This window comes from Scyliorhinus canicula, chromosome 4, assembly GCF_902713615.1.
Source record: "Scyliorhinus canicula chromosome 4, sScyCan1.1, whole genome shotgun sequence".
Lineage (NCBI taxonomy): Eukaryota > Metazoa > Chordata > Chondrichthyes > Carcharhiniformes > Scyliorhinidae > Scyliorhinus > Scyliorhinus canicula.
This window is the reverse complement of record NC_052149.1, coordinates 176,376,278-176,402,610: the sequence shown is the minus strand read 5'-3', so window position 1 is coordinate 176,402,610 and position 26,333 is coordinate 176,376,278. Positions and strand designations below refer to the sequence as shown.

The window sequence follows — 26,333 nt, the reverse complement described above, 5'->3', positions numbered from 1 at the left end:
CCTCCCCGTGTGTGCGTGGGTTTCCTCCGGGTGCTCCGGTTTCCTCCCACAGTCCAAAGATGTGCGGGTTAGGTGGATTGGCTATGCTAAATTGCCTGTAGTGTCCTAAAAAGTAAAGGTTGTTTGGGGGGGGGGGGGGGGGTTGTTGGGTTACGGGTATAGGGTGGATACGTGGGTTTGAGTCGGGTGATCATTGTTCGGCACAACATTGAGGGCCGAAGGGCCTGTTCTGTGCTGTACTGTTCTATGTTCTATGGTACAAAAGGGACGTGAGGAGAAACTCAATTCACAGTCCAATGATGAACTGTCTTAAATGTACTAGCTATCTCTGGTGTACCAATATTGAGTCACTGTGTTACTGGATGATCAGCCAGTGAAGATGGAGGTGGACGCTGGGGTAGCTGTCTCGCTGGTGCCAGAGACTGCTTATCAAGTAAAGTTCCGACATTTTGCTCTGAAACTCTAGAAGATAGCTTTAAAAACCTATACTGGAGAAGTGGTTCCGTTGAGGGGTGTTGAAGAAATGCTGTTATAGATTACTGGTGCTTTTATTGTGAGGGTCTGCATATCGCCACGAGTCAAGCACATTGGACATCGAGGCTGTTTTATTGCACCTTGAACGCCAATCGGTTCTGATGAAATTAGGCCATACAACAAGGCCTGTACAACGGAGGCTCACGGACAGCGACTAATATGTAACACGACCAAATAGCAAGAATTCTCCATTATGTTGGCATGTGAGGGGTGATACAGTGTGTTTGGGTTTTCTTTGTACATGAACTACTGTAATTTTGTGATTGTACTGATATTTTGTAGTAAAAAGGTACTTGTATGTGTATGGCATGGTGCCTTTTCTTTGTTGATTAATGGTTGGTGTGATAAATGGACTGTTAAGTAGTAGGTTTTCATCACTTTGTCTAAAGGTACTGTTGAATGTTTAATAAACAAAATATTCTCAAGTGGTGCCACAGGTTGTGTCTACTGTTTGCTGCTGCTCAAATGCCTGGAAGCTACTGCTATTTCCTTCAGTAGTTTGAAAGAAGGGCAATTTTTTCGAAGTTACTTAGAACCAGGAACACCGGGCTCAGGGTGACATACAAGTCCAAAAGGCAATCACGTTTTAAACAAGAATACATTGCGGGACCTGGTGTGTGACATTGATCCAACTGGGAAACCTGATGAAGATGTTGGAGAAATGCTTCTGCAGATTTCTGATGCTTTTGTTGCTGGTCTGGTGAGTGCTGCATGTAACTGGCACGTCACTGCGGGTTAAACACCCTGGAAGTCAAGGATGTTCATTTTGGGCACCAGTGGAATACGTGGATGTCAGGATTTGGTTCCAATCAGATTGGGCCGTGTGGAAGGGTCTACACAGCTGCGTCTCCTGGTCGGAGAATGGCACTGATACATGGAACAACCAATGAGTAACACATTGGTGAACATATAATTTCAAAGAGAAGTTTTTGGATGTGATAAAACATTCTCAGGCTTATCCTCCATTTATGTTGCGGAACCTGCGAGTAATATTACCATGGGCTGGATTCTCTGTCTCAGACACTAAGCTCTGACGCCAGGACTGATCGGTGGTATGCTATGACTACAGAGGTGGCACCGGTCCCAGAGAAATTCAGGATCCGTTAATGGGCTAGCACCTGCGCCACATGGAACTACAGCAATTCCAATGAAAAACAGGTCTGATTTCCAGGGTCAGGATTGGCACTCGGGAGGCTGACAAGCTGCAGCTGCATAGAAACTCTCCACTCCCCACACATGCTCATTCCAGCCAACAAGATGGCAGCACAAAGAGCAGCACCCCAGTTCGTAGATGCCGAGCTTGAGACCCTGATGGACACCATGGAGGAGAGGCGAGGCATCCTATTGCCAAGGGTGGCTGCCACCCACCGCCCGGCTAGGAGAAGGCAGTGCACAAACAGCAGGTAGAGAGAGAGGACTTGAAGAGGCCCGCTGGCCCTGGTCGGTGGGCCCGGGGAGAGGGCAGTTGCTGAGGTGGAGGTTGGCACCTGGGAACCAAGTGAGCCCCCGCTGAGTTGCAGTCCCAATGGCACCCCTCCTCCTCACCTCCCCCACAATACTCAAATACCACCACCTCACCTCCCCCACAACCCCAACCCCCCCACCTCCTCCACACCATCCCAAACGCAGCACCTCACCACCTCCACACAATCCTACCGCCCCCCACACCACCACCCCAATGGGCGATCCTGTCATGCATCATGTGTAGTGTCTTGCAGGATCAACTGGCGATGAGGCGGGCCCTTCTGGTGTCCCTCGCCCCTGGTCACAACACTAGGACATCTCCAGCGACGAGGTGGCACCGCACAACGATGCGAGCCCCCAAACCCCCTGTGACACCCAGAGCACCAGTTTGGGGGTCAACACTAATTTCCAGCTGTCTCCAACACTTCCACCATGCCAGAGACACTCACCTCGGTTGGGCACTTCAGTGAAGAGGCCCCTGGGGCACTATCTGGTGCACACCGCACACATATTGTGGTACATCAGGTGGAGGTAGGAATGCCCGAGAAGGCAGACGTCGGACGGCTGCACAACCCGAGGGACGACTCGCCTTCCAGACTGGTCTGGGGCGTCTGGAAACGGCGGTCCCATCAATGCTGAAGATGTAGACTCAAAGCTGGAGACTACATTAGGGGCTGTCAGCAACCATCCAGCACCTGCAAGTCCAGTTGTAGGAGTCTAACCACCTGCAGGGGCAGGCAGCGGTGCCGACCATGAGTGCCATCCAGGCCAACACCGCAGATATGGCATCCACAGTGGAGGCCTTGGGGGCGAAGGTATCGGCCATGGGTCAGGATGTCCAAGGTCTGGGCACTCTGTGCAGACGGTGGCTGAGGCACAGGAGAGGGCTGCCCTGTTACAGGCAGCTATGTACCAGATCCACCTGGACATTGCAGCGGCGCTCCACAGCTTGGCCCAGTCACAACATTACATGGCTGCGGCATCTATGACGTTGCCTGGACCCTGGCTGACCTGAGCCAGTCACAGAGGGATGTGGCACAGTCACTGAGGATCCATAAATCCAGCAGCACAATGCTGACCATGAAGATCAGCTTGGCATGGAAATGGAAGGAAGGAAGGTGCGTACAGCGAATTAGGAGCAGTGCACCAGAATGGCATAAAGGTTTTGTTTCATTCACCTCAAAATCTCTTGTGGCCTTGTGAACGTCGCTCTTTAGCAATCAAGTTTTAGACAGGCGTAATTTCAAGCTGGTGTGATGCAAGATTGGAAGTCCTGACTGGATGGCAGCAGGTCGTCATTTTAATGAGCATTCATAAGGGGCAAATTAATGCAAATGATGTTGATGCCATCAGCCAGCAGGAAGACAGAGCCACCATTAACCCACCATTGGGAGGATTGCTGCGTAATTTTACATCGGCGAGTTTCTAGCTTTTTGGTTCCCAGCAGATTCCCTGCTCCCACTTGCCACCAAACCTCCAGCGGGCAAATGAGGGAACTGTATCCAATGTTGTTTTTTTTGTGTGCACCCTTCATTGAATGTTCATGTTAGTATCCAGCATTGTATTTGCCACTCTGTGGAACATGGCTGAACGTGAAGGCCCAGCTGGCATTTCCTGCTGTACATTATAAAGAACGCTGTCACGGATCACCGAAAGTGGGGATAATTGAAATGTTGTAGGCGAACTCAAAGACATGCAAGGACGCTACCATCCAACACCCCGAGATGGACCTACATTTGGGCAGTATTGGCACCATTTTTTAGGCCCTTCATTTTCTTACCTTGACCAACTTTCCCCTCCGCAGCCAGGATTTTAGGTCCTTTCCACTTCACCCCTCCATGCCCCTGACCCCAACCTCTGTCCTCCCTTGTATTTCTCTCCCACTCTCCATCCCCTTGTCGCCATTCCACACCCTGCCACCATTGAGTCACCCTGGCTCTCAATGAGCCTCCATACAAGCTGCTACCAGAGTTCAACAAGGAAAAACTGATGACTTCTGAAGCAGCAACAAGTCAACTCGTGGATGCCACCTTTAAATGAATGCCAATCGAACGTCACGAGATTCTCATATGGTGCTGACTTTGTCTTGAAGCTAAGACTTTACCTAAAAAGTCTTACTCTAATGTGTACTCATGTGTTATAGGCATGAACCCACCTCTGGCTGGAATGAAGCAAATTTGCTGCTGACTTTATCCCTGCATCTCAGGCGGCTGTTGGGAGATCGGAATTTCACATCCTGCCTGATTCAATCACCCCTTACTTCACATTTCCTGCTCTTGTGAGATCCAGAAAATCCACCCCCGGTCCCCACGCTTGTTTCCATTCCTCGGCCTTTCCTCCATTCCCTGTCACATGCTTGATTTTCATTTGTTTATTTCCCTTTAAAAAATTATCCTGGGTTCTGCTTCCATCATTCTTCCTGGGAGGACATTCCGTGAACTCACAGTTTCTCCAATCTTTAGGAGATGATCTTAAATTTAAGACTTCTAGTTAAGTACTGTCCTGGTGAGCAATGGACATATATATTTTTTTGTTTACCTTACCAAACTCTTCATTATTTGAAATATCTCCATTAGATTGCCGTGCCTTTTGATGCAGCTCTGACTGCAGACGATTTCAGTCACCTGAATTATTTTCTAGTATTATGATAAATGTACTTTGCAGATTAGTTTCAGGATCCTGCAAATAAATGTAACTATGGGATCCAGAGTGAGTCGAATTATATTAGCGTGGAACTAGATAGACTTTCTAGTAAAATAAACTTATATTAATCTTTATAACTGTGACTCGGCATACTTTTCTCACCTACGCAACATACATTAACACACCACTCCACTAAATGATCAACAAAGCCATTAGTCAGCCCTAATGTACATGGCTGTTTCAGGGAGTTAAGTTCAATATTATTGACTTGGAACTGTCTCGTTCTACAATATTTAACGGATGTATCTTTTATTGTTTGCAGTTAATGTATATCATGTACTTCAATTCATAAAGCTCACAAATATTGATAATTTGGAAATGAATCCCTCCAGACCACTTTTCTAAAGACATCATCATTCACTCGGTACACCCAACTCCGCAGAAGTGACATTGGCAAATGGCGCAAGTTAGTTGATATTCTCACTGAGAGAAGTTCTAAGAAAGGTTATTGGAGAAGAATAGGAACTTACCCTGGTGCAGGTAGGGATGTTCGTTGAGGCATGGGTTAAGAAGCTATTACTAAGAGAAAGCCGAGTGAAATTCATGTCACTTGAATCAGGTATTTGTTATACCGGATAGGGAATAATACTTGTGAAATGAGACTTTTGATTACCCTTTCTGGCAGATGAGGTGAGAAATGGCGCTACTCGTTGAGATCATAGAAATATTGGATTAGAAAATAATTGATAAGGCCAACACTTGGGTATACTTGATACTTCTTGGCAATATTTTTTTTACACACAGTGATTTTTGATCAAAGAATGCTGCTCCTGTATTCAGGCCTGAAACTGTACCACTCTATAACAAATCACAATCTGCAGTGGGCTCGTGTCTCTCCCATCAAAACAAAAGTGAACAGCACTCAAATATTTTGGATTTGTTTACAGATTAAAGTTGAGCTGCAAATGAAAAAATTACCATCTTTATTGTCAACTATCCTGACCTTGATTTGAGAAATATTAAACTTTTATGGAAGAATGGTACAAATGAAGATATCTGTTAGTTTATTGGAAACCAACTGCACAATAAGAATGGCAATTAAGCAATGAATTACAAGCAGCCGAACCAATAAAATACTAAAATCCAATTCACATAGTGAATTTGAGAATATTCAAATTGAAATGTGGCAATTCTGATGATAAAGAAGTGAATTTTGTTGTATTATTGTACAAATACGGGATGGTGAGTTGGTTGAAAATCTAATAACGTTAATATATAATGAGAATATTTCTATGCATGATGATAAAATGATGAAGAAAATTAATGGAATTAAATATTTTGCATCCAGTACCTATCTGCTGGACACATGGATCTGTAGAATGTAAAACATTCCGGTTCTAGTGCAACATATATTGAAATTGAACAAATCAAAAAAACAATGGGTGGAATTTTCCTAAAAAATGGCAAGGTGTCAGGTTCCGGCTGCAAACCGGTGGGTTTCTCCCCAAGAAGCAGCCAAGTTTTCTCCAGATCATCTGACATTTTGTCAAAAAAAATAGGGTGCCATGTTGTACACTGTTATTCTTGTGGGGTAGGACTTACCTGGCTAGCCTGGCTTTATAACGATCAGGGCCCCATTTTTAAAGGGCGCCCCGATCTCAAAGTTAAGAAACAGCCCCCCACCCCCGAATGCCAATGGACATTGTGGCCATGTCAACGTGGAAGTGCCAACCTGACAGTGCCGGGGACAGTGCCAACATGGAAGCACCATCCTGGCAGTGCGAGGGAGCCAGGGGACAGAGTCAAGGATCTGCCCTGCCATGGGCCTCACGGTAGCATGGTGGTTAGCATCAATGCTTCACAGCTCCAGGGTCCCAGGTTCGATTCCCGGCTGGGTCACTGTCTGTGTGGAGTCTGCACGTCCTCCCCGTGTGTGCGTGGGTTTCCTCCGGGTGCTCCGGTTTCCTCCCACAGTCCAAAGATGTGCGGGTTAGGTGGATTGGCCATGCTAAATTGCCCGTAGTGTAAGGTTAATGGGGGGATTGTTGGGTTACGGGTATATGGGTTACGTGGGTTTAAGTAGGGTGATCATTGCTCGGCACAACATCGAGGGCCGAAGGGCCTGTTCTGTGCTGTACTGTTCTATATCTCTGCCGCTCAGGAGCTACACAGGCCTCCGCACCCTCGGCGCACCATCTCAACTGCTGCAGAACAGTCGTGATTCCTGCTGGCATGACGCCATGCCAATGGGAGAAACATACGGCAAAGCCAGAAGGTATGGGGCAGGGATTCTCTGCCGGCGCTATGCTCCGTTCTGCCAGCGCCCGGGGGTTTCCCGACGGCATGGCCTGCCCCACAATGGGAAACCCCATTGACCGGCTGGCATAACGGAGAATCCCACCAGCGGGTTGAGGCAGAAATGTGGTACGGCAGGGTGGAGAATCCAGCCCAAAGTTTTGGCATATTCCAATCTATTTAAATATATGATAATCAGGTTCATGCCCTCGCTGAGGGGCAGTGATCATCTCATTCTGAGATCTCGCCAGCACAAATTCTGTTATGGCTCTCTCACGCGAGTTCGAGGCCATAACGGGATTTGAGTCCAAGGTGAATGGGCCCGGAATATCCAACTCCTGACCTGACCTTTGAGAGATGTGAGATAAAATGGCATTCAACCAATTAAATGGCTGGTGATTGATTGTTTCAAAATAGCAGGCAGTCTCTGCCTACTGTATTATTGCTGACCAGCATGATGACAGGATTGTCAACCCAAAATCATCATGCCAGGCATTACATCGCACAGGTCGCCCATTTTCACAAGATAAAATTCAAAACTTTATCGCTAACTTTTATATCTTTATAAAAGAAAAGATAGTCAGAATGAAATTGGTCCTCAAAGGAAAATGTCCTGCTGATTTGCTCTGGCCTGTTATGTGTGATCATTGCAGAACAAATTCACCCCAATATTTCTAATAATAATAATAAGAATCGCTTATTGTCACAAGTAGGCTTCAATGAAGTTACTGTGAAAACCCCCGAGTCGCCACATTCCGGCGCCTGTTCGGGGAGGTCGGTACGGGAATTGAACCCGCGCTGCTGGCATTGTTCTGCATTACAAGCCAGCTGTTTAGCCCACTGTGCTAAACCAGTCCCGTCTTTATGGAATTATTATTTATTTATGGAATAACATATCTATGAAAAAATAAACATTAATCAGCAGGCATCATAAAAGCAATCCTACTCCTGTGGAAATTCAAGTCCTTCTAACAACCATGTCAGTTTTCTATCCTTTCCACCTGCCATTGAAAATACGGCGGGAAATTGGGGAAGCACTGGGGAAATGCTAACCCTTTGTTTTTTTAATCAGCTATGAGTGATGTAATGGAAGGTCACGCAGAATTTTGTAAAAGGGCAGGAACATGATTATAACATAGACAACCGTGCATAATTTAGTCATTTAATAAAAAATACATCTGTCCCTCAGGATATGTTTTACATTCCCAACCTGACAGTACTGACCTTTGTTATCTGTTAGATATATCCTATCACTCAGCTAAAGTGTAATTTAAAAATTTAACATGCACCATGTATTAAGATTGTGCAATATTTGCCAAACGAGGGAACAATGGTAAGAAATGTGAACCCAGAACCCAAAGGATCATTTTAATACAGATTTTTAACTCGGCAATTATTATGCTGGAAGTTGTGTTCAGATTTCATAGAATCATAGAATCCCTGATAGACCACTCAGCCCATCGAGTCTGCACTGACCCTTCGAAAGCCAACCTTATCTAGGCCCAATCCCCCTCCCTATAACCCCAGCCTAAGAGGCATTTAGCATGGCCAATCCACCTAATCAGCACATCTTTGGACTGTGGGAGGAAACTAGAGCACCGGGAAGAAATCCAGGCAAACATGGAAGAAGGTTTTGATCCATTCGTTCCTATGTTATTGTCCTTACCTGTTATTAGCACTATTACAAATACAATTGGTAACAGTTAAAACATCCACTGTTCCTGAAGGAGCAATTAAGTTTGTTTACCTTATCTCGTATTTGTTGCCGTACTTTTTCCCGTTCGACTTCCATTCTAATATGTTTTTGTTTACGTTCATCTTCCTGTTGACGAAGGGCCTCTTGTCTTTCTTCTTCCTTCTTCTGTGCATCAGGGTCTTTCTCTTCATCACCTCCCAACATCTTCCCCATGTCTTTGGTGGCCCCTGTATGAAAGAACATGATGTAATATAGCCGTGAAGATCAAAAGTAACAGGATGTCTTTCCTTCCTTAAATATTGGCTCCAGTTTTGTGATGGAAACACAAGAGGAGCCTTGGTATGATTGCATCTGGTCCAATCTCTGTGAAAGTGGACCAGGTCAGACTTTGCAATGGGTCGTAAGCTTATTTTGAATAGGTTTGTACCACATACACCTTGACGTGCCACACAACTGGCCAGGTAGTGTAAAATCCAGGAAGGTTGCAGCATTGACGGGGCTGTAGTTTGGCATAAAAGGGGCAATAGTGATGTGGCAGAAAATCGCAAAGAATGATTACAATGGCAAAGTGAGCCACAATGCTCCCATTAATTGAAGATTTGTAAATCTTGCTTGATAGCTTAAACCATGCTGAAGGGTGCCTCCACATTAGGCCGAAGGCAGCCTTCCATAGGTGCCAGCTGCATGCGGGGAAGGTCATAACTGAGTCAACATGCTTCCTCTGACCCCTGGCTGCAAATTAAGAAGATGTTTGCTGGTATCAGGAACGGGATGATGCCAAATGTGCTTTGCATTATTGCAACCTTTTCTTGGGATCCATTATCATGGGAATTATTGCCTCCACTGGGAAATGTGAAGCATTGCATATTATTTGAATCATCGAATCTTGCAGTACAGAAAGAGGTAATTCAGTCCATCATACCTGTGCTACTTCTTTGCAATAACTATCCAATTAGTCCTACCATCCCCTGCTCCTTTTCTATAGCCCTGCAATCCTTTTCTATTTAAGTAATTTTCCAATCCTTTTCGAAAGTTACTGCTGAAATTGCTTCCACTGCCCTTTGAGGTAGTGCAATTCAGTTCATAAAAGTGAAATGCCCCCCCATCACTGTGGAACAGAGACGGCAGCTGAGGAACCCAAACAGACACTGAGGAAACCAGGCTGAGGGAGTTTGAGAGTGAGTTTAAGTGGCTGAGTTACCTCATGCATATATCATTGTGCTGCAGTAACCTGGTTATTTATTTATAATCAAAGTGCTTAAAATGTGGACTCTTCAGATGAAAAAAAAAACAGAATTATTTTAATGGTTGCTACTAAAAAAATGTCCACAGGTAGACTAAAGTGCAGAACAGAGCTCCTTTAAGTTGACAGTTGTTAATATTTGGTTATGTAAATATAAATTGTTAAAAAAAACAATACTACAGTATTTGACCCCGAAGCACTTATACTCTTGTTCACTCTTATAGCTTCAACAGTAAGCTCCAACAAAGTGCCAAAATGATGTATTTTACCATGGATACAGTATAACACACATTCCCCAAACCAAATTACACATGCAGATTTAATCATGATTAGCTGCCAGAGAAAAATCTGTTGCTGTTGTTGTGTTGGAAGAGCTGGCACTGGAACACCGAAGTGGTATTTAAACAGTGTCACTTCACTTGCATCCATTCTAGTTCCTTACAACTGCCAACCAGTCTCGGAGCATCTTAGTTCATCCTCCAGTACCTGAAGTTGCTGTAACATTGAAGTCTAGCTCTTTAGGGAGTGGTCTAAATGTACCACTTCCCGCACTTATGTGTAGCTGGTGCAACCAGTGTCCCCGTAAATTGGTTGCACTGAGGGTCTCACTATTCTGTATGCGTGATGGAGACTGGCTGTCCTGCCACCATTCCAAGTGCTGGCACTGAGGCAGAGATAACTGGCCCCAGGCAGACTTACAGCAGTTTGAAATAGCCAGTCAAAACATTTTTTTAAAATGGGTCCTTTGCATACTGGTCTCAGACAAAAAAAGGCTGACCTGCCCATTTCTGGCTGTCACCTTGTGAGCAAAAGCCATGTGTTGGAACTGGCACCACAAGAATGAAAGAAGGTCGTGTCTGTGCGGTCTGGTGATCTTCCATTTATCAGATGAAACTAGAGTTCTCAGTGTGCAACGTCCATTTCCCTTGGCTGTGCGCCTAGTCAGCAGGATGAGTTTTGACTTGGGGCCTGAAAAGATTTAATTTTCTGCCCATTCATAATCAATTAGTGAAAAATATAGCATTCAGAAGCTGCTGGTAATGAAAATAACTGATGTTCATTTGAATTGTGTCCACTTCAATTAATTAACCTTGGATGAGAGAATTCTGTAATCCTTTTCTTGCAACTTCACAGAAGATTTGGGGCTAAAAATTGGTTTGCGATTTCTTTTTCTGGCACAGGATCGTAATTAGCAACCCGCCCACACTAATTCTGGTGAAGGTAGGCAGCATGTAAATTGGGTGCTGCCACCTCATTCTATAATTGTAGAATAGGGCCGGGCATCTACAGCGATGCTGACTGCCTCTATGTTCAGCAGGTAGTTGAGCAGCATTCAGAAAGAGCTGTGGTGTAGCCGGCCTTCTGTTCTTAAAGGCATTCTGTCCTCCTTAAAGGAAAGGCACTAAATGATAGGAGGGTGCTGCTTAACACTATTGCTGCAATTCAAAACAAGGAAAACATAACTGGGCATTGTGTGGATTCCAGGGTTAAAGCTATGGTGCTGGGACCCTCAGTGGGGGGTGGGGAGTTGGTGGGCAGGAGGAAAGATACCATATTTCTGCACACCAGGAGACCCTCAAGGATCACTCTCCAAAAGGAAACAGGTGGTCAAAGAGCTCAGTCCCCAATGTCTAGACCTAAGAACATTGCAGCAATGCCCTAAAAAATCAACTGACCGTACACAGTTGGTCACGGTCAGTGAATGCCTCTTCAAATGACTGTGACAGAGCTCACAACATTGCTGCAAAACATTTAGGATGATGCCATGCTCTTGCCTTATGCCCCTTCATCTCAACTAACGCGCATCCTGCTATCTGACATGAGGAGCAAGGTACAGATGGTGTCACCATGAATGTCTTACTTTCCACCCCACTTTCCCTTCCCTCGCACTAATCTTTGACTTCTGATTTTCTGCTTCTGGGCACTTTGAAAATGCCACCTGCTCAACCACAGCAGTCCCAGGATGAGGTGAGAGTAAAAGCACAACACCGTTGAGACCCGTCACTTGATCTGACAGTCGCTGCCACCAATTCAGCTACTGACCTTTCATCTTCACTGTCACTGTCCACAAATGGGTTCCAACCATGTTGGGAAAAGGAAGGCTTGTGTGTCTGTCCCCTGATAGGTGAGGTGGCAGACTATATCAGCTACAGAAAGTTCAGATGAGGACCTCAGTGGGCCCGCATGTAGACTAATGCTGATCAGGATGCACACTAAGATGCTGGGTGCAAAGGCTGGTCTCGCAGACAGCCTCCTGACTCTGTCAGAAGGCATGGAGGATTCCATCTCTAACCTGGTGGAGGATGCTGGGTAGAGCATTCCATCTCCTTAGCCTCTGCTCCATTTCTCTATCGTGCTGCGAGAGTCCACAGCTGCAGCCTTCATATGTAACCTCTGCCCTCCCTGAGAGAGTGGAGCAAAACTTACTCCCAAATCCAGGATCTCACCTCCAAAAACACTCCAGAGTACTTCCAGAGATTTTGTCAAAGCAGAAATTCCTCCAAATCCCATTATCTTCAAGTTGGTGCCTGGCATCTGAGTGCATCTTGTGGGTGAATGCTTGATCTTTTGTGCACAATGTATGAATGTTGAGTGAACCTGCATGGTTTAAATATCCAATCAGTCAATGAGCCATGCAAAGTTAAGAACAGACAAGTTCAGTTTCTTTCAGTGCATGCTTGGGACATCTCATGACGATGCACCACACACGCCGCACCAGAAGCAGCTGGTGGGCAGTGTGTACCCCAGGAGATTGATTGGTTTCTGTTGTACCATCTCCAGCTGCGCTACGGATCTGAATTTAATGCTCCGTATATTTTTTGACTTGCCTCCCTGTTTCTTTGGTTGTCTCAAACTGCCAATCTACATTAAGACTGTGGCCACGATGGACACGGGGAATCATCAGTAGATCTTGTCATGGGTTTCATGGAATATGAACCTCCCTATTGAGCGGGCAGGATCTCGCCCACTGGGAAACGAGCTGCTTCAACCACTTTCAACCCAGACTGGTATTCTGTATGTCCCCAAGCTTGGATTTGTGCGCTGTAAACTGCAGCTGTGGCCTTTTCCGTTATAGATATAAAAGAGTATGGTGTCGGAAGACTGGCCTTGACGAGATTATTACATTGGCGACAAGAAGTAAACAAGTAATTTTTTTCTTCAAACAACCTTCATTGTCAATAACAAGTCTTTCTTCGGTAAACTTGAACCCTATGAAGTGGAGAAGACTAGGCCGAATATGCAAAGGACATGCGTTACTTCTTCTGGACAAATAATATTGAGGGACATGAAAAACAGAAAATTATCCGACTGACGCCATGCAGGGCCCCGACATTTGAGCATGATTAAAAAGTCTGACCTATCCAGATGCCCCATGACTTGAGGACTTTAACGAGTTAATAGACTTGGTAAGAAACCACTATGATTTGAATCTCTCTGTTGTACTCCAGTGATATTGCTTTAACACAGCAGGGAGATCCCCGGGGGAACCTGTCACCGTGTTTTTGGCCAGATTCCGAAAATTGTCAGAACATGGTGAATTTGGACCGTCCCTGAATGAAATATTACGAGACAGATTGTTATCCAGAATAAATAACTTGACAACCCAAAAGAAATTATTGGAAGAACTCAACCTAGATTTATAAACAGCCATCAAAATAGCTCAATCACTGGAAAATGCAGAAAAAGGGGCTCAGGGGCTACAAGGGCCATCAGACAGCAATGTCCTCCAGTTATGGGGAGGTGCCTGGTATAACAGTGACCATTTCTCAACTGAGGGGGCTTGTGTCAGTGAGATGTCAAGTACCACATTGCAGTATCGGAGCTCAGCTCGCATCACCCAGAATTCAAGGTAAGGTAATGATGGCCCCAAGAATGCCAGGGAAGTTGTTTCAGAAGATTGCAGATGCCAGACGATGGACAATTGCAAGCACTACCAAAGGGAACAGCCAAGACACTGTTATAGGAATAGACAAAACATGTGCTGTTCAGGGAAGAAGCCAAGGCCAGAACAGTCCTGCACCACACAGGTATACCTACTTCCAGCAACAGGGACAGTGCAACTAAATCGTATCATTACAACTTAGGTTGTCCCAGTAATGGTGGAACTCCTGGTAAACCATTGAAAATGGAGCTGGACATGGGAGGAGATGTATGATCACCACCAAACTGGTATTCAACTCTGGAGCTTAGAAGACACAAAGGCCAGACTAGCCACCTATATGGGGAACCATTATGAATAAAGGACACCACAATGACCCCAGTGACATACAGGCAGAAATTAGCCTGACGCCCACTCATCATAGTGTGGGAACAAGGACAAAGCCGAATGAGGAAGAGATTGGCTCCAGCAGATCAGGTTGGAGTTTGTCAGGCATGGGAGGACTGTATGAAGTCATCAGGTTTCCAGAAAGGACTTGGAAAAATATGGGGAGCCAAAGCCAAGATTTATGTCGACTTTGATGCCTTGCCTCAATATTTTCAATGAGACTGGTTCCATACACCCTACTGGAAAATGAGGAGACCGATCTTGGGCACTTGGAAAATCTAGGCATAGTAAGACCCCTACAGTTCGCAGAGTGAGCCACGCTTGTCTTCCCTCTCTTTAATGGTGGGTGATACATTGCATGGGCTCCACTACCTCCTATGTTACAATCGAGAAATCACAACAGAGTTTCTGTACGCACAGAATACCAGAAGTCCTGGTTTCTGATAACGGCACTGCCTTCACCAGTTCTGAGTTCCAAAACTTCATCTTGTCCAATGGCATCAGATACATCAGAACAGCATCACCCATCGTCCAATGGGCTGGTGGAACGGGCGGTGCCGACTTTTAAAACCGGCATGAAGAAACAAACTGCCGCATCCATAGAGACCAAATTGGTATGGCTTTTATTCAATTATAGGATCACCCCTCCCACAACAACACAAATTGTGTCACCCGAACTGCTAATGGGACGGCGGCTTCGTACGAGACTAAGCCAACTATTCCCAAACCTGCCGGGGAGGTTGGAGTCCCAACCACAGAACCAGAAAGTAAATTACAACTCAGGCGATCAGGTTTAAGTAAACAACTTCGGAGAAAGTCCCAAGTAGACCCCTGGGATCATAATGGAGAGAACAGAACCAGTGTCTTACAAAGTGAAGATCCGGGTAAGGCCACAAAGGAGCACCTCAAGAGCAGGGAGTCTGCCCTTGACCAAGCCTCGCTACCAGCCATGGAGGTGTCTGCCAACAGATCCAGGCAACAACTTAAAACCGACCCAGCGCTTGCCCTTCTGGAAAACAGGGACCCAGATTCTGAGGCGGAAGCAGAGGAGGCTGGTGCCCCTACTGAAGTGGACCCTGAAGAGAAACCCATGTCATTAACACTTCCGGGCTCCCTCTGGAAAAGAAGATCCCCAATCCAGTCCCACCCTCGACTGACTCTGACCTTTCGCCAAGCGGCAGAAGAGACTTTCTTGCAGCGGGGGTACTTTGGGAGAAACAGACTTAAGGGGGGAGGGATGTTGTGTGGCCATGAAGGACATGGGGGATCTTCGATAGATCTCCCCTTGGGCTTCTTGGAGTATGGAATTCTCGACTGAGCAGGTGGGAGCTCACCCACTGGGAAACGACCAGCAGGAATTTAAAACCCACAGCTTCAACGCAGACTGATAGTCTGTAGGTCCGAGTTTGGATTTGCATTTCTGTGCTGTAAACCGCAGCTGCGGTCTTTACCGTTAGGTAAATAAAAGGTGTCGGAAGACTGGCCTTGGCAAAATTATTCCAAAAACCTCAGGGAAACATTAGACAGAATTTAGTGCTCTGCCTCAAGATGAGTCTGAACTGCCGGGGGAAGAGTGGAGGTGGGGGTGGGGAGGGTTGGTGGGGAGGGTGGGGAGTGAGTGGAGGTTGAATTTAATCAGTTGGGAGGGACCCTCCTGCCTTCTATTCTCTACCTCAATTAAGTCCAGGTGGGAAGGTTTGTGAATGGCCTTCCCGCCCCACCACCAATTGATGCTCTTAAATGGATAATTAATATTCACTTCAGAGCCTCATTTCACTACTGCTGGTGTTCAACCAGGGTGTCACAGCAAACCTGGCTCTCTGGTGGGTGCACTGCCAGCAGCTGCCACTGCCCTGCACCAAACCCCCGCCCCCTCGCCCCTGTGCTGCTGCCTGCAATGAAGGGCTATTGGCAGCCAGTTGGCCAGTGGGAGGGTGGTGGGGGAGGGTTACAATTGTGCCCAATGTCCTTGATCCCAGAAAAGTCCAGACCACCACTGGCCACTTAAATGCATGGCTGGCATTAATATGACGGGCTTTCCCCATAACTTCCTCAAGATACAATAGTTACAATAACAGCTCCCCCTTCACACTCACCCGGGCACCAGCTGCCACCCTGAATTGAACCCATGAGATACGCAACCTTTGTGAGCTGATTGTCACAAAGTTGAACTTCATCCATTGCTCCAAACGGGCTTCCTTTCGATCATTGTTTCTCCTGCCACCAGAAAACCTAATCCAAGCCTGTATCGCATATCATCTGATTTTCCTTTTTCAATGCTCTTCTTCTTTGCCTTTCTGTCTCTACCCTCCATACTCTACGCCATCCGGAACACTTGGGTTTGTGTTCATCTGTGTCACTGCCTGTAACCTATCACATCAGTGCATAGCAAACTCTGCTGACTCTCTAAGTCCCAAAGAATCAGCTTCAAAATTTTCATCCTTGACTTTGAGTTATTGTGTCCCTATCCACTTGCTCCTGTTAATCTCTGAGATTCCCACCATTTTTTGTTTTGGTTTGTAGTGTATAGTCCTCCAATGCTGAACATTTTTTATTGGGCCGACAATTTGAATTTTGGTTTCCCTTTATAGTTTTGAATATTTACTCTCAGCAATTTTTGTATAAATATTGTAATAATAAGGAGAAACTACTTTTATAATAAAAGGCACCAACAGTGATTCTGTTGCATTATCATAAATCATTTTGAGATGTTACAACAGAAAAATAAACATGTAATCTTTTCTAATATCTGTACTGATTTACTATGAGTTTTGTCTCAGCTCGGTTTCCCCCCATCTTACGGACGGGATTCTCCGAGCCCGCGCTGGGTTGGAGAATCGGTGGGGGCACAGGAAATTCACGCAACTCCGACACCGGGCCGCCGATTCTCCAGCGAGCGTAAAATCGGTGCCAATTGCGCCCGCATGATCGCCACGGCGCAGGCCGGGGGCCGCTAAAATAGGCTCCCGCGACGATTCTCCGTGGGCGACGGGCCGAACTCCCGCCGAGTCCCACTGCCGTGGTTCTAACCTGGTACCACCCTGTGAGAGCTCGGCCCCACAGCCGCTGTGGATGTCCTGGTGGGGGGGGGGGGATCTGATTCCGGGGGCTCCACCACAGGTCCAGGCCCGCGATCGGGGGCATCTGATCAGCGGGTGGCCGCGATCTGGAGGGGGCCGACCACCTTCTGCATGGCCCGTGTAAAGTCCCTGACATGTTACTCAGCGCCGGTGCGGAGACAGCCACCACGCGCATACGCCAGCGCGGACTCACGCTGGCCGTGCAGCGCATAGCTCTCCGGCGCCGTGCTAGCCCCCTGAACAGTGGTGAATTGCTGGATCAGGAGACCTGTTGACGTCGGCGTACACCACTCCGCTGTTTACGCCGGCGTCAACACTTGGCTGGGATTTCGGGGAATCCCGGCCATACATCTACGCTGTCTTTTTAAGTTGACAGGTAAAATGGTTCAGTGTAAAGACATCTGAATAGCATCATCCATAGTGCTCTTTGTGTGATGATCAAAGTGGTGCAAAGAACAATAAATTTTCATTTCAAAGGCTCAGTGTAGATGGTACTCAACCTGGGCTTTCCAATTGAGTCATGTTTTAATATAAAGATGCAGAGCTGTAAATCATTTTAATTTTCCAATCCCCTCAATACAAAATGTGAAAGATCTTCAAAGTTTGCAACAGAATTCTAATACTGCTATTGGCATCGGCATTACTGTCACTAAGAGTTGTGATTTGATTTACCGCAGCATCAAACCAGCATTCAGAACAACACAGTCAAATGCACTGTCACATTTGAGAAATTAAAAACAAAACATAGCTCTTAGCCTGTTCTAATTTTCTCATCTTAATTGTTCTCATGATCGGCTGTTCTCTGGAAAGCAGCATAAGATAATCATATGGTGACACCAAATTAATTTTATGTCACTGGCTAAGTCGTCTCATCGATGCCAACGGGTCAATGGTTAAATAATACTGAAGAGGAGTACAAGAAATGTTTGGGGATGAATAGAGATGTATGGGGGAATAAGAGAGGGTGCTTAACTGCTTTCCTTCTGTTTTCCTGTAGCTTGAAGCACTATTGCCAGTGGGAGAGGGAGAAGGGGGGGAAACTGTTCTTCATGCGTTTGTGCATAAAGTCCATTTAATGGGGCAACAGATGGATCAGTGTTTTAATCTATGTGAGGCTTTCTACGCAGTTTAAGTAAAAAGGTACCGCACAGCCTTTTATAAGACGAATGTGCCTTGCATATTATTTTTTATTTATTTTTACAATTATGGGACACTCCTCCTATCCTGCACACCTTTGGATTGTGGGGGTGAGACCCACACAGACACAGGGAGAATGTGCAAATTCCACACAGTCATCCGGGGCCAGGATCGAACCCGGGTCCTCGGCGCCGTGAGGCAGCAGTGCTAACCATTGTGTCACTGTGCCACCCGCAGCTTACATATTAGACAATAGTATAAGGAAGCACATGAAAAGTAAAACTGAAGATCATCAATGTGAGATCATCACCAAGAAATTACCAAGGGAATCCTTTGCCCAGTGTTGTGAGAATGTGAAACTTGCTTCCAGAGCAAATATTGATATATAGATACACAGAAGATCGGAGCAGGAGGAGGCCTTTTGATTTGATTTATTATCATTGTCACATGTATTAGTGTACAGTGAAAAGTGTTGTTTCTTACATGCTATACAGACAAAGCATACAAGGGGAAGGAAGGAGAGACTACAGAATGTAATGTTAGTCATAACTGGGATGTAGAGAAAAGATCAACTTAATACGAGGTAGGTCCATTCAAAGGTCTGATGGCAGCAGGGAAGAAGCTGTTCCTGAGTCGGTTGGTACGTGGCCTCAAACTTTTGTATCTTTTTCCTGACGGAAGGTTGAAGAGAGTATGTCCAGACTGCATGGGGTCCTTAATTATGCTGGTTCCCTTTCCGAGGCAGCGGGAATTATAGATAGAGTCAATGGGTGGGAGGCTGCTTTGCGTAATGGACTGGCCTACATTCACGACCTTTTGTAGTTTCCTGCGGTCTTGGGCAGAGCAGGATCCATACCAAGCTGTGATACAACCAGAAAGAATGCCTTCTATGGTGCATCTGTAAAGGTTGGTGAGAGTCGTAGCTGACATGCCAAATTTCTTTAGTTTTCTGAGAAATTAGAGTCGTTGATGGGCTTTCTTAACTATATTGTCGGCATGGGGGGACCAGGACAGGTTGTTGATAATCTGGATACCTAAAAACCTGAAGCTCTCGACGTTTTCTACTTTGTTCCCACTGATGGGCCCTTCGAGCCTGCTCCACTATTTGTCACGATCATGGCTGATCATCCAACTCAATACCCTAAATAAAAATATATTCAATAGATGCATTGAACTGAAAGCAAGCTAACTGTATGAAGAATGGAAGATTGAACTGATAGGTTTGGATGAGGAAGGATAAGAAGCCGTTTGAGTGCAGCATAAATGCCAGGGTGAACTGATTTGGCTGAATGATCTGTGCCTGTGCTGGATATCCTATATAATTTTATATAGTGACATAACATCCTTTTGCATATTTTACCAAGAGACTTAACATTCAGAGCTGTTTTTTTTTATTTGAAACTTCAAACATGTAAATGCATTTATTTAAAATTCATTAGTTATGTAACAAGATTAATGTAAAACAAACAGATTATCTTGTATGGTGTAAATTAATAGCCATTTTTGATACCCCCAGACCTCTATTATAGACCTAATTTGAATCTCAACCTAAAGCATGTATTAACATCTACTGACCATATCACATTGTGTTTACAATAATTGTACCTGCATATTTTACTTTCCATATTAATAGATCATTAACTCTTTTAAAATTTAGATCCAGGCCATACTGTCATATTTGTTTTTAGAAAAGGGCATCGCTGGCTCGGCTAGCATTTATTGTCCATCCCTAACTGCCTTTGAGAAGGTGGTGGGGAGATGCCTCTTCAATCGCTGCTGTGCATGTGGTTTAGGTACACCTACAGTTCTGTTAAGAAGTTCCAGCATTTTGACCCAGCGCCAATGAAGGAACGGCGATATATTTCAAAATCAGGATGGTGACTTTAGTTTCTGGACAGCGGTAACCTCCAGGATGTTGATTGTGGGGGATTGAGCAATGGTAATGGCATTGAATGTCAAGGGATGATGGTTAGATTCTCTCTTGTTGGAGATGGTCATTGCCTGGCACTTGTGTGGTGTGAGTGTTACTTGCTACTTGTCAGCCCAAGCCTGGATATTGTCCATGTCTTGTTGCATTTGGACATGGACTGCTTCAGTGTCTGAGCAGTTGTGAATGTTTCTGAACATTGTGTAATCATCAGTGAATATTCCCACTTCTGACTATATGATGGAAGGAAGGTAATTGATGAAGCAGCTGAAAATGGTTGGGTCTAGATTATGCTGAGAATAACCTGCAGTGATATCCTTTAATTGTGATGATTGACCTCTAACAGCAATAACCATCTATCCTATCATTTGTGCTGGGTATGACTCGAACCAGTTGAGGGTTGTCCCGCTGATTCCCATCAACTCTAGTTTTGCTAGGGCTCCTTAATGCCACACCAGGTCAAATGCTGCCTTGATCTCAAGGGCAGTCAATCTCACATCACCTTTGGCCTTCAGCTCTTTTGTCCATGTTTGAGTCAAGGCTGTGATGAGACGAGGGGCTGAGTGCCCTGGCGCAACCAAAACTGAGATTCTGTGGGCAGGTTATTGCTCAGCAAGTGCCGTTTGATAGCACTGTTTATGACTCCTTTCATCACTTCACTGATTAAGTCATGTTATAGGGCCTTGACCAGCCGAAACTAATTACTTTTAAACAACATATCCTGCTTCACACCTCTAGCATTTCAGAATTTCAGATAAGCTGTTAAGGAATTCTTAAGAAGCATTATGACATGTTTTGGCATTTGGTTTTGGTAAATTATTAGTCAAAAACCAGTCAATAATTCAAAGATTTTTACAGATAGCATGGCTGTACTCCCCATAATTTCATTTGAGGCTTCAGCATTCACCTCGGCTAAGATGAGCATATGACTGAAATGCCTGAAGGAAACTATGACATTGTTCACACGCATGACCTGGTTGCCTCAATAAAAACATTTTAAATGTGAGTAAAGTTTTGAAGAAAGTGAATATGCCACATTTTACTGCATATGTAACACGAAAAGTGCTGAAAATAGGTTTTGGTGTGAGAAAACAGCAACTCCCCTTACGGTGTGACCTGTATTTGTTTGCAACCAAAAGCTGTGCATTTGTACTGGAAGGCCCAATGTGTATTTCCTCAACAGCTTGAACAGCAGTAATGGACTCTCGCAGTGTGTAGAAAAGCTCAGCGTGGCCATTGATCATGGCCAATTGTCATCCACTTTGCTTGGCAAGAATTAGGGAAGTAGCACAATGAAAAGAACTTACTGCCCTATTCCTGCCGTCATCTGCCTGCCTTGATTCTGGGGCAGGATGGGAAGGAGTGCAGCAACCCTGTCCAGGGCAGCTGGGACACTCACTAAATTATGCAGTTTGGGGCGGTCTGGTCATTTGAAGAGGATTCAGGTGCAATTTCGGGCTTCTACTAGTTGTAGTGCAAACCTTACAAACCCCTCCCAATGGAACAGTACGTGGAACAAAATAACTGGTGGTCTTTAAAGGGATGAATGCTCCATCTGACTGCACAAAACCTGTCCCCAAGTTGGGTCACTGCCCCCACCCCCTCCCCAATATTTTGTTTGTTCCATCTATGAAAGTGGTCCTGCCACTTGGTTCTACAAATTAAGTGCTAGATTTCCCATTACACTCTGAATAAGTGTCCTTCCAGGCTTGAAACTCACTACAGCTCGCCTATCAAATTAAACTGTAGCCCGACCATGAAAATGGTTCACACCTCTCATTAATAAGTTTGGGTAGGTTGCTACATATAACTGTTCGCCGCAAAATATCTCCCTGTCATTCCAATTGAGGACATGTTTCACTCTTATTTGTAATGTCAACTGACCTCCCTGATTGTGTTACAGTCTTTTATTGTGGTTTCAAAAGAAATTGGACCAATGCTTCAATGTACTGCAGTCTAATTTTAACATTTCGAGGCATATCACTTAAACGTTTATCAGATTGCATCCATATTCAGAAGGAGAGTTATTGGCATTTTAAAATCCACGTGTTGAGGGGGTCAATACAAAGAGATTCCTAAGAATTCAAGCTTATAGTCTGCAACCATCCAAACTTGAATGTCTCAAAAACATTGAACAAGTGCGGTGTATGATTTAGATTATTCTTTACTGGCAGAATGCAAAGATGGCAATGAGCTGGAGTAGGGAATAATAAGTGGTTCTGATCTGACCCTGTTTATCTGTGTAGGGAGGTTATTTGCAGTTTCCAGAGCCTCAGGGCTTTTGTCAAAATGTAACATGTGACAAGTTGGGCTATAGCCACACCACAATGACCCATGTTCACGCTCTCATTGATTTAAATGTAGTATTTCCCTTAGGCTGTGTGCTATGCTGTCTCTGTTTAGCTATTTGTCTCTACTGAGACGTTCTTAAACCATCACCAAATCCTCATTCCTGCAATTGCCATGGGAACACTGCTGTATTCAACCTGTACATCATAAAGTAATTTTAGATTTGCTAGTATGATTTTGATGCTTTGCCTTCTTACCACATATAGATGGGAACATTTTTCTTTATCAAGGAATCTGATTAATTTGGGGCAAGGGGGAGTTAATGAATGGGATCAGCATGGAGTCTTTGGGCGAGCTTATCAAATCTCCAGTAGCTGCTAAATTGTACACATTAACCTACATTTTAACCCAATGTACTTCTGATTATAATGGGCGGGTTCTGGTTTCCTGCCATCCAAAGAGTTTCCCGCTGACTCCGAGTGCCCCAGTCATTTCATGCTCCGTTGAGCGTTATGGGGCTTCAGGCTGGGACTTCAGCCCTCATTCGTGAGGATGTCCTGTTTTAGAGAATTGCCGACCAATCTGATTGGGGGATGTTTGGAGGGGAGGCTGGAGAGGAATTGCAGAGGAAGTTGGAGTGGAGGTTGCAGGGTGATTTGGGGGAGGTTGGGCAGATTGGAGGGAGGTTAGAGGGGAGGCTGGGAGGAGATTGGCGATGTTGGGGGGAGGCTTGAATGTAGTTGGGGGTAGGTTAGGGGGATTGGGGGGAGATTGGAGTGGATGCCAGACGTAATTGAGAATTGATGGCCACTTAAGGGCTGCTCACCATCCAGCCTCAATTTTTAGGCTGGTGGGAGGATTTGGCCAGCATGAGGGGGAGCCTGAAAAAAAGACTGGGCCCTTGGGCAGAAAAGGGACGAGAGCAGAGGCAGCAGTGAGGAGCGCCTCAGTTACAACCCTCCCTTTGACTGTGGGCACAGCCCACTTAAGGTCAGCTGCTGTATCTCACAACAATCACCCCCTTTGCCCCCCCCCCCCCCCCCCCCCCCCCCGGCCCACATCAACCCCTCGCCCTCTCCAAGGCCTTGCCTACCCTCTCCATGCTGGGACCTCTGCTTCTTATCTTGTCCTCCATTTTGTGGGCAGCACGGTAGCACAGTGGTTAGCACAGTTGCTACACAGCTCCAGGGTTCCAGGTTTGATTCCCAGCTTGGGTCACTGTCTGTGCGCTGTCTGCAGGTTCTCCCTGTGTCTGCGAGTGTTTCCTTCGGGTGCTCTGGTTTCCTCTCACAGCCCAAAGATGTGCAGGCTAGATGGATTGGCCATGCTAATTTTCCCTTAGTATCCAAAAAAGGTTGGTGCGGTTACTGGGTTACGGGAATAGGGTGGATGCATGTGCTTAAGTGGGGTGCTCTTTCCAAGAGCCAGTGCAGACTTGAAGGGCCAAATGGCCTCCTTCTGCATTATAAATTCTATGATTATATGTTGCCAGGATGTAGGCGCCAGCATATTCAAGCACTTCCAGTTCTGTTCACTGACCTCTTGTCAGATTTGTCAGCAGTTCCCTAAGGCAGGACTTCCTCCCAAGTGAGTCGCGGTTGTACTCCCTGTAGCTAATGGGCACTCATTCAAGCAGGAAATGGCTGCTGGGCACTCTCAGCTGGCGGAGATATGTTCCCTGCCGACTCTTCAGATGGTTGGGAGATCCCCCATCTGAAAAATTCAAGTCCATGTTTCCCATGGATAATCAAAAGTAGCAGGATAGAGCTCTAGGATGTGCACAGATTGCAGGCTTCCCCCAAGCTCAAAATGTCACTGACTGGATGTGTCATCATGCAACTGTCTGAACCTGAGCCTGTCACCCTCATTTTATTCCACTGATGCATAACTGTTGTGTAATCATCACCAGTATATCATATAGTTCTGATCCTACTTTTCTGGCAGCTACCATGACCTATCTATCGTGCAACAATCCGCTATATCCTACTTTTTTAAACCTATACAAGAAGAGAGAAGCTGGCTGCTTGGTTATCCCCAGTACTATTGACTCATTGTGTTGCGGATGATTCTTCTTTGTTGATGGCTAGCTGGAAGTAAGATGTCAGTGTCGGCAATGAGTTTGTAGATCCTGACCTTAGTCTTCCAGGCTTTCCCACATTGAGGACATTGGCTGATGGCCGGTAGAGGTGGGAGTGGATTATTGGGTCGATCAGCTTCCCAAAGCTTACAAGATCATGGGACTTGCCCTGAACACCAGGAAGACCAAAGCCCTCTACAAACCAAACCAAATGCAACAAATCCAACACCTTTAATTGAGATTCATGGTGAAAGGTTAGAAAATGTCCCTCATTTCCCAAACCTTGGAAGATATTTTTCTCAAAACGCTGTCATTGATGTAGAGGTTATACCACTGAATCCAATGTGCTAGCTCAGCCTATGGTAAATTATTGACTTGAACTTTTGAGAAACAAACTATCAGACTGTACACTAAACTCTTCCCATCAGCAGGATCTCCTGGTGCTGCCGAAGTCTACCTCTGCAGCCAGGAAAGGATGGCTGAGCCATACAAATTGCCATTGACTTCAGCAGAACCAGAAGATCCCACTAGCAGCCACTGGCGAACTGCCTCTGCCACGGGAAAACCCACTGGACAGGGGTGGGGGTAGGGTGGGGTGCTGGGAAATTCCAGACAATGCCTCTCGGGCAGTTCTTGGACATCTTATAGACGCGACATCAAGACCCTGGAAAAATACCATCAGCAGTGTCTTAGAAGGATCTTGCGAATCAAACAGAAGGACAAAAGAACAAAAACAAACATAAATACACAAAGGGAAAATGATCACACACTCTGCAGTCAATAGCCTCCAGCCTTGCCATCTCTAATGTTGCATGCCCTTGTCCTGCCAATCATGCCAATGGCATCATTTGTACATTAGAGTGAGACTTTGCAATGTTAATATCCAAAAGTGAGTTGCCGACGTGACCATCGACATTGTGTCCACTACTCCAGAGATGCAGTTTTAAAATGCTTCACCTTGCCTTTATGAGATGCAGGCTTGCTTTAAGGAATGGCAGACTTACTGTATTTCCCTTGTTCCCAAATCCCATTCTGTCCATTGGCAACATAATTACTCTGATATCTCACCGATCAAAATTAAATTAGGTTTGGCCATGAAAATCAGTTGGGCCTGCCACATGGGATAATGTCGCCACTGTTTATAACTTAAGTGATCACCAGAAAAGAAAAAAAAAGACAATACTGATAATTAACACCTGAAATAAAAGCAAGATACACTTGGACTATTCTACAATCTAGGAGAGAATTAATCCTCGTGGATCACAGCTAGCATGGCTCAGGAGGCAAATGAACCTTATTACCGCTTAATCTCCTCAGTGCAAGAAACTCAGATAAATGTTTACAGAATGATACTGTTTATGAAACTACAATGATTCCAACCAATTGCAACACACCCTCTTTATTTATAAGGCACTTAAGCTGAACATTTAGTCTAAGTGCTTTATGGCTTCTGTACCATACTGATGTAAGATGACCAAAGCTGCAAATGAACTGAGGTTGAACAGCATTTTACACTGGATATGAGACCACTTCCACAGTACTTTCACAGCACTTTGGATTTCCAGCAATTACAATATAATGCGAACAGTTTGAAACCACGTTTTTAAACCTCCTAAAGTGAGCAAGTATTCTGCTGGTCTGGGTTTTAGTTCTTCAAGTTAGAAAAGAGTCACAATGACAC

The 26,333-nt window shown here is 45.3% G+C and overlaps 1 protein-coding gene across 8 annotated transcripts in view; it reads right to left on the bottom strand.

Annotated features, from left to right (window-relative positions):
- Positions 1-26,333, bottom strand: part of LOC119965187 (complexin-2) — a 352,423-nt gene that overhangs the window by 27,426 nt on the left and 298,664 nt on the right. For 7 of the 8 annotated variants that reach the window (XM_038795602.1, XM_038795598.1, XM_038795601.1 and 4 more), the window contains one exon: positions 8,684-8,859. In XM_038795602.1, coding sequence (XP_038651530.1) covers positions 8,684-8,859 — 176 coding nt within the window. Of the gene's footprint in view, positions 1-8,683; positions 8,860-12,322; positions 12,426-26,333 lie in introns of those variants that run through there. The other variant, XM_038795596.1, reaches the window with a different exon arrangement.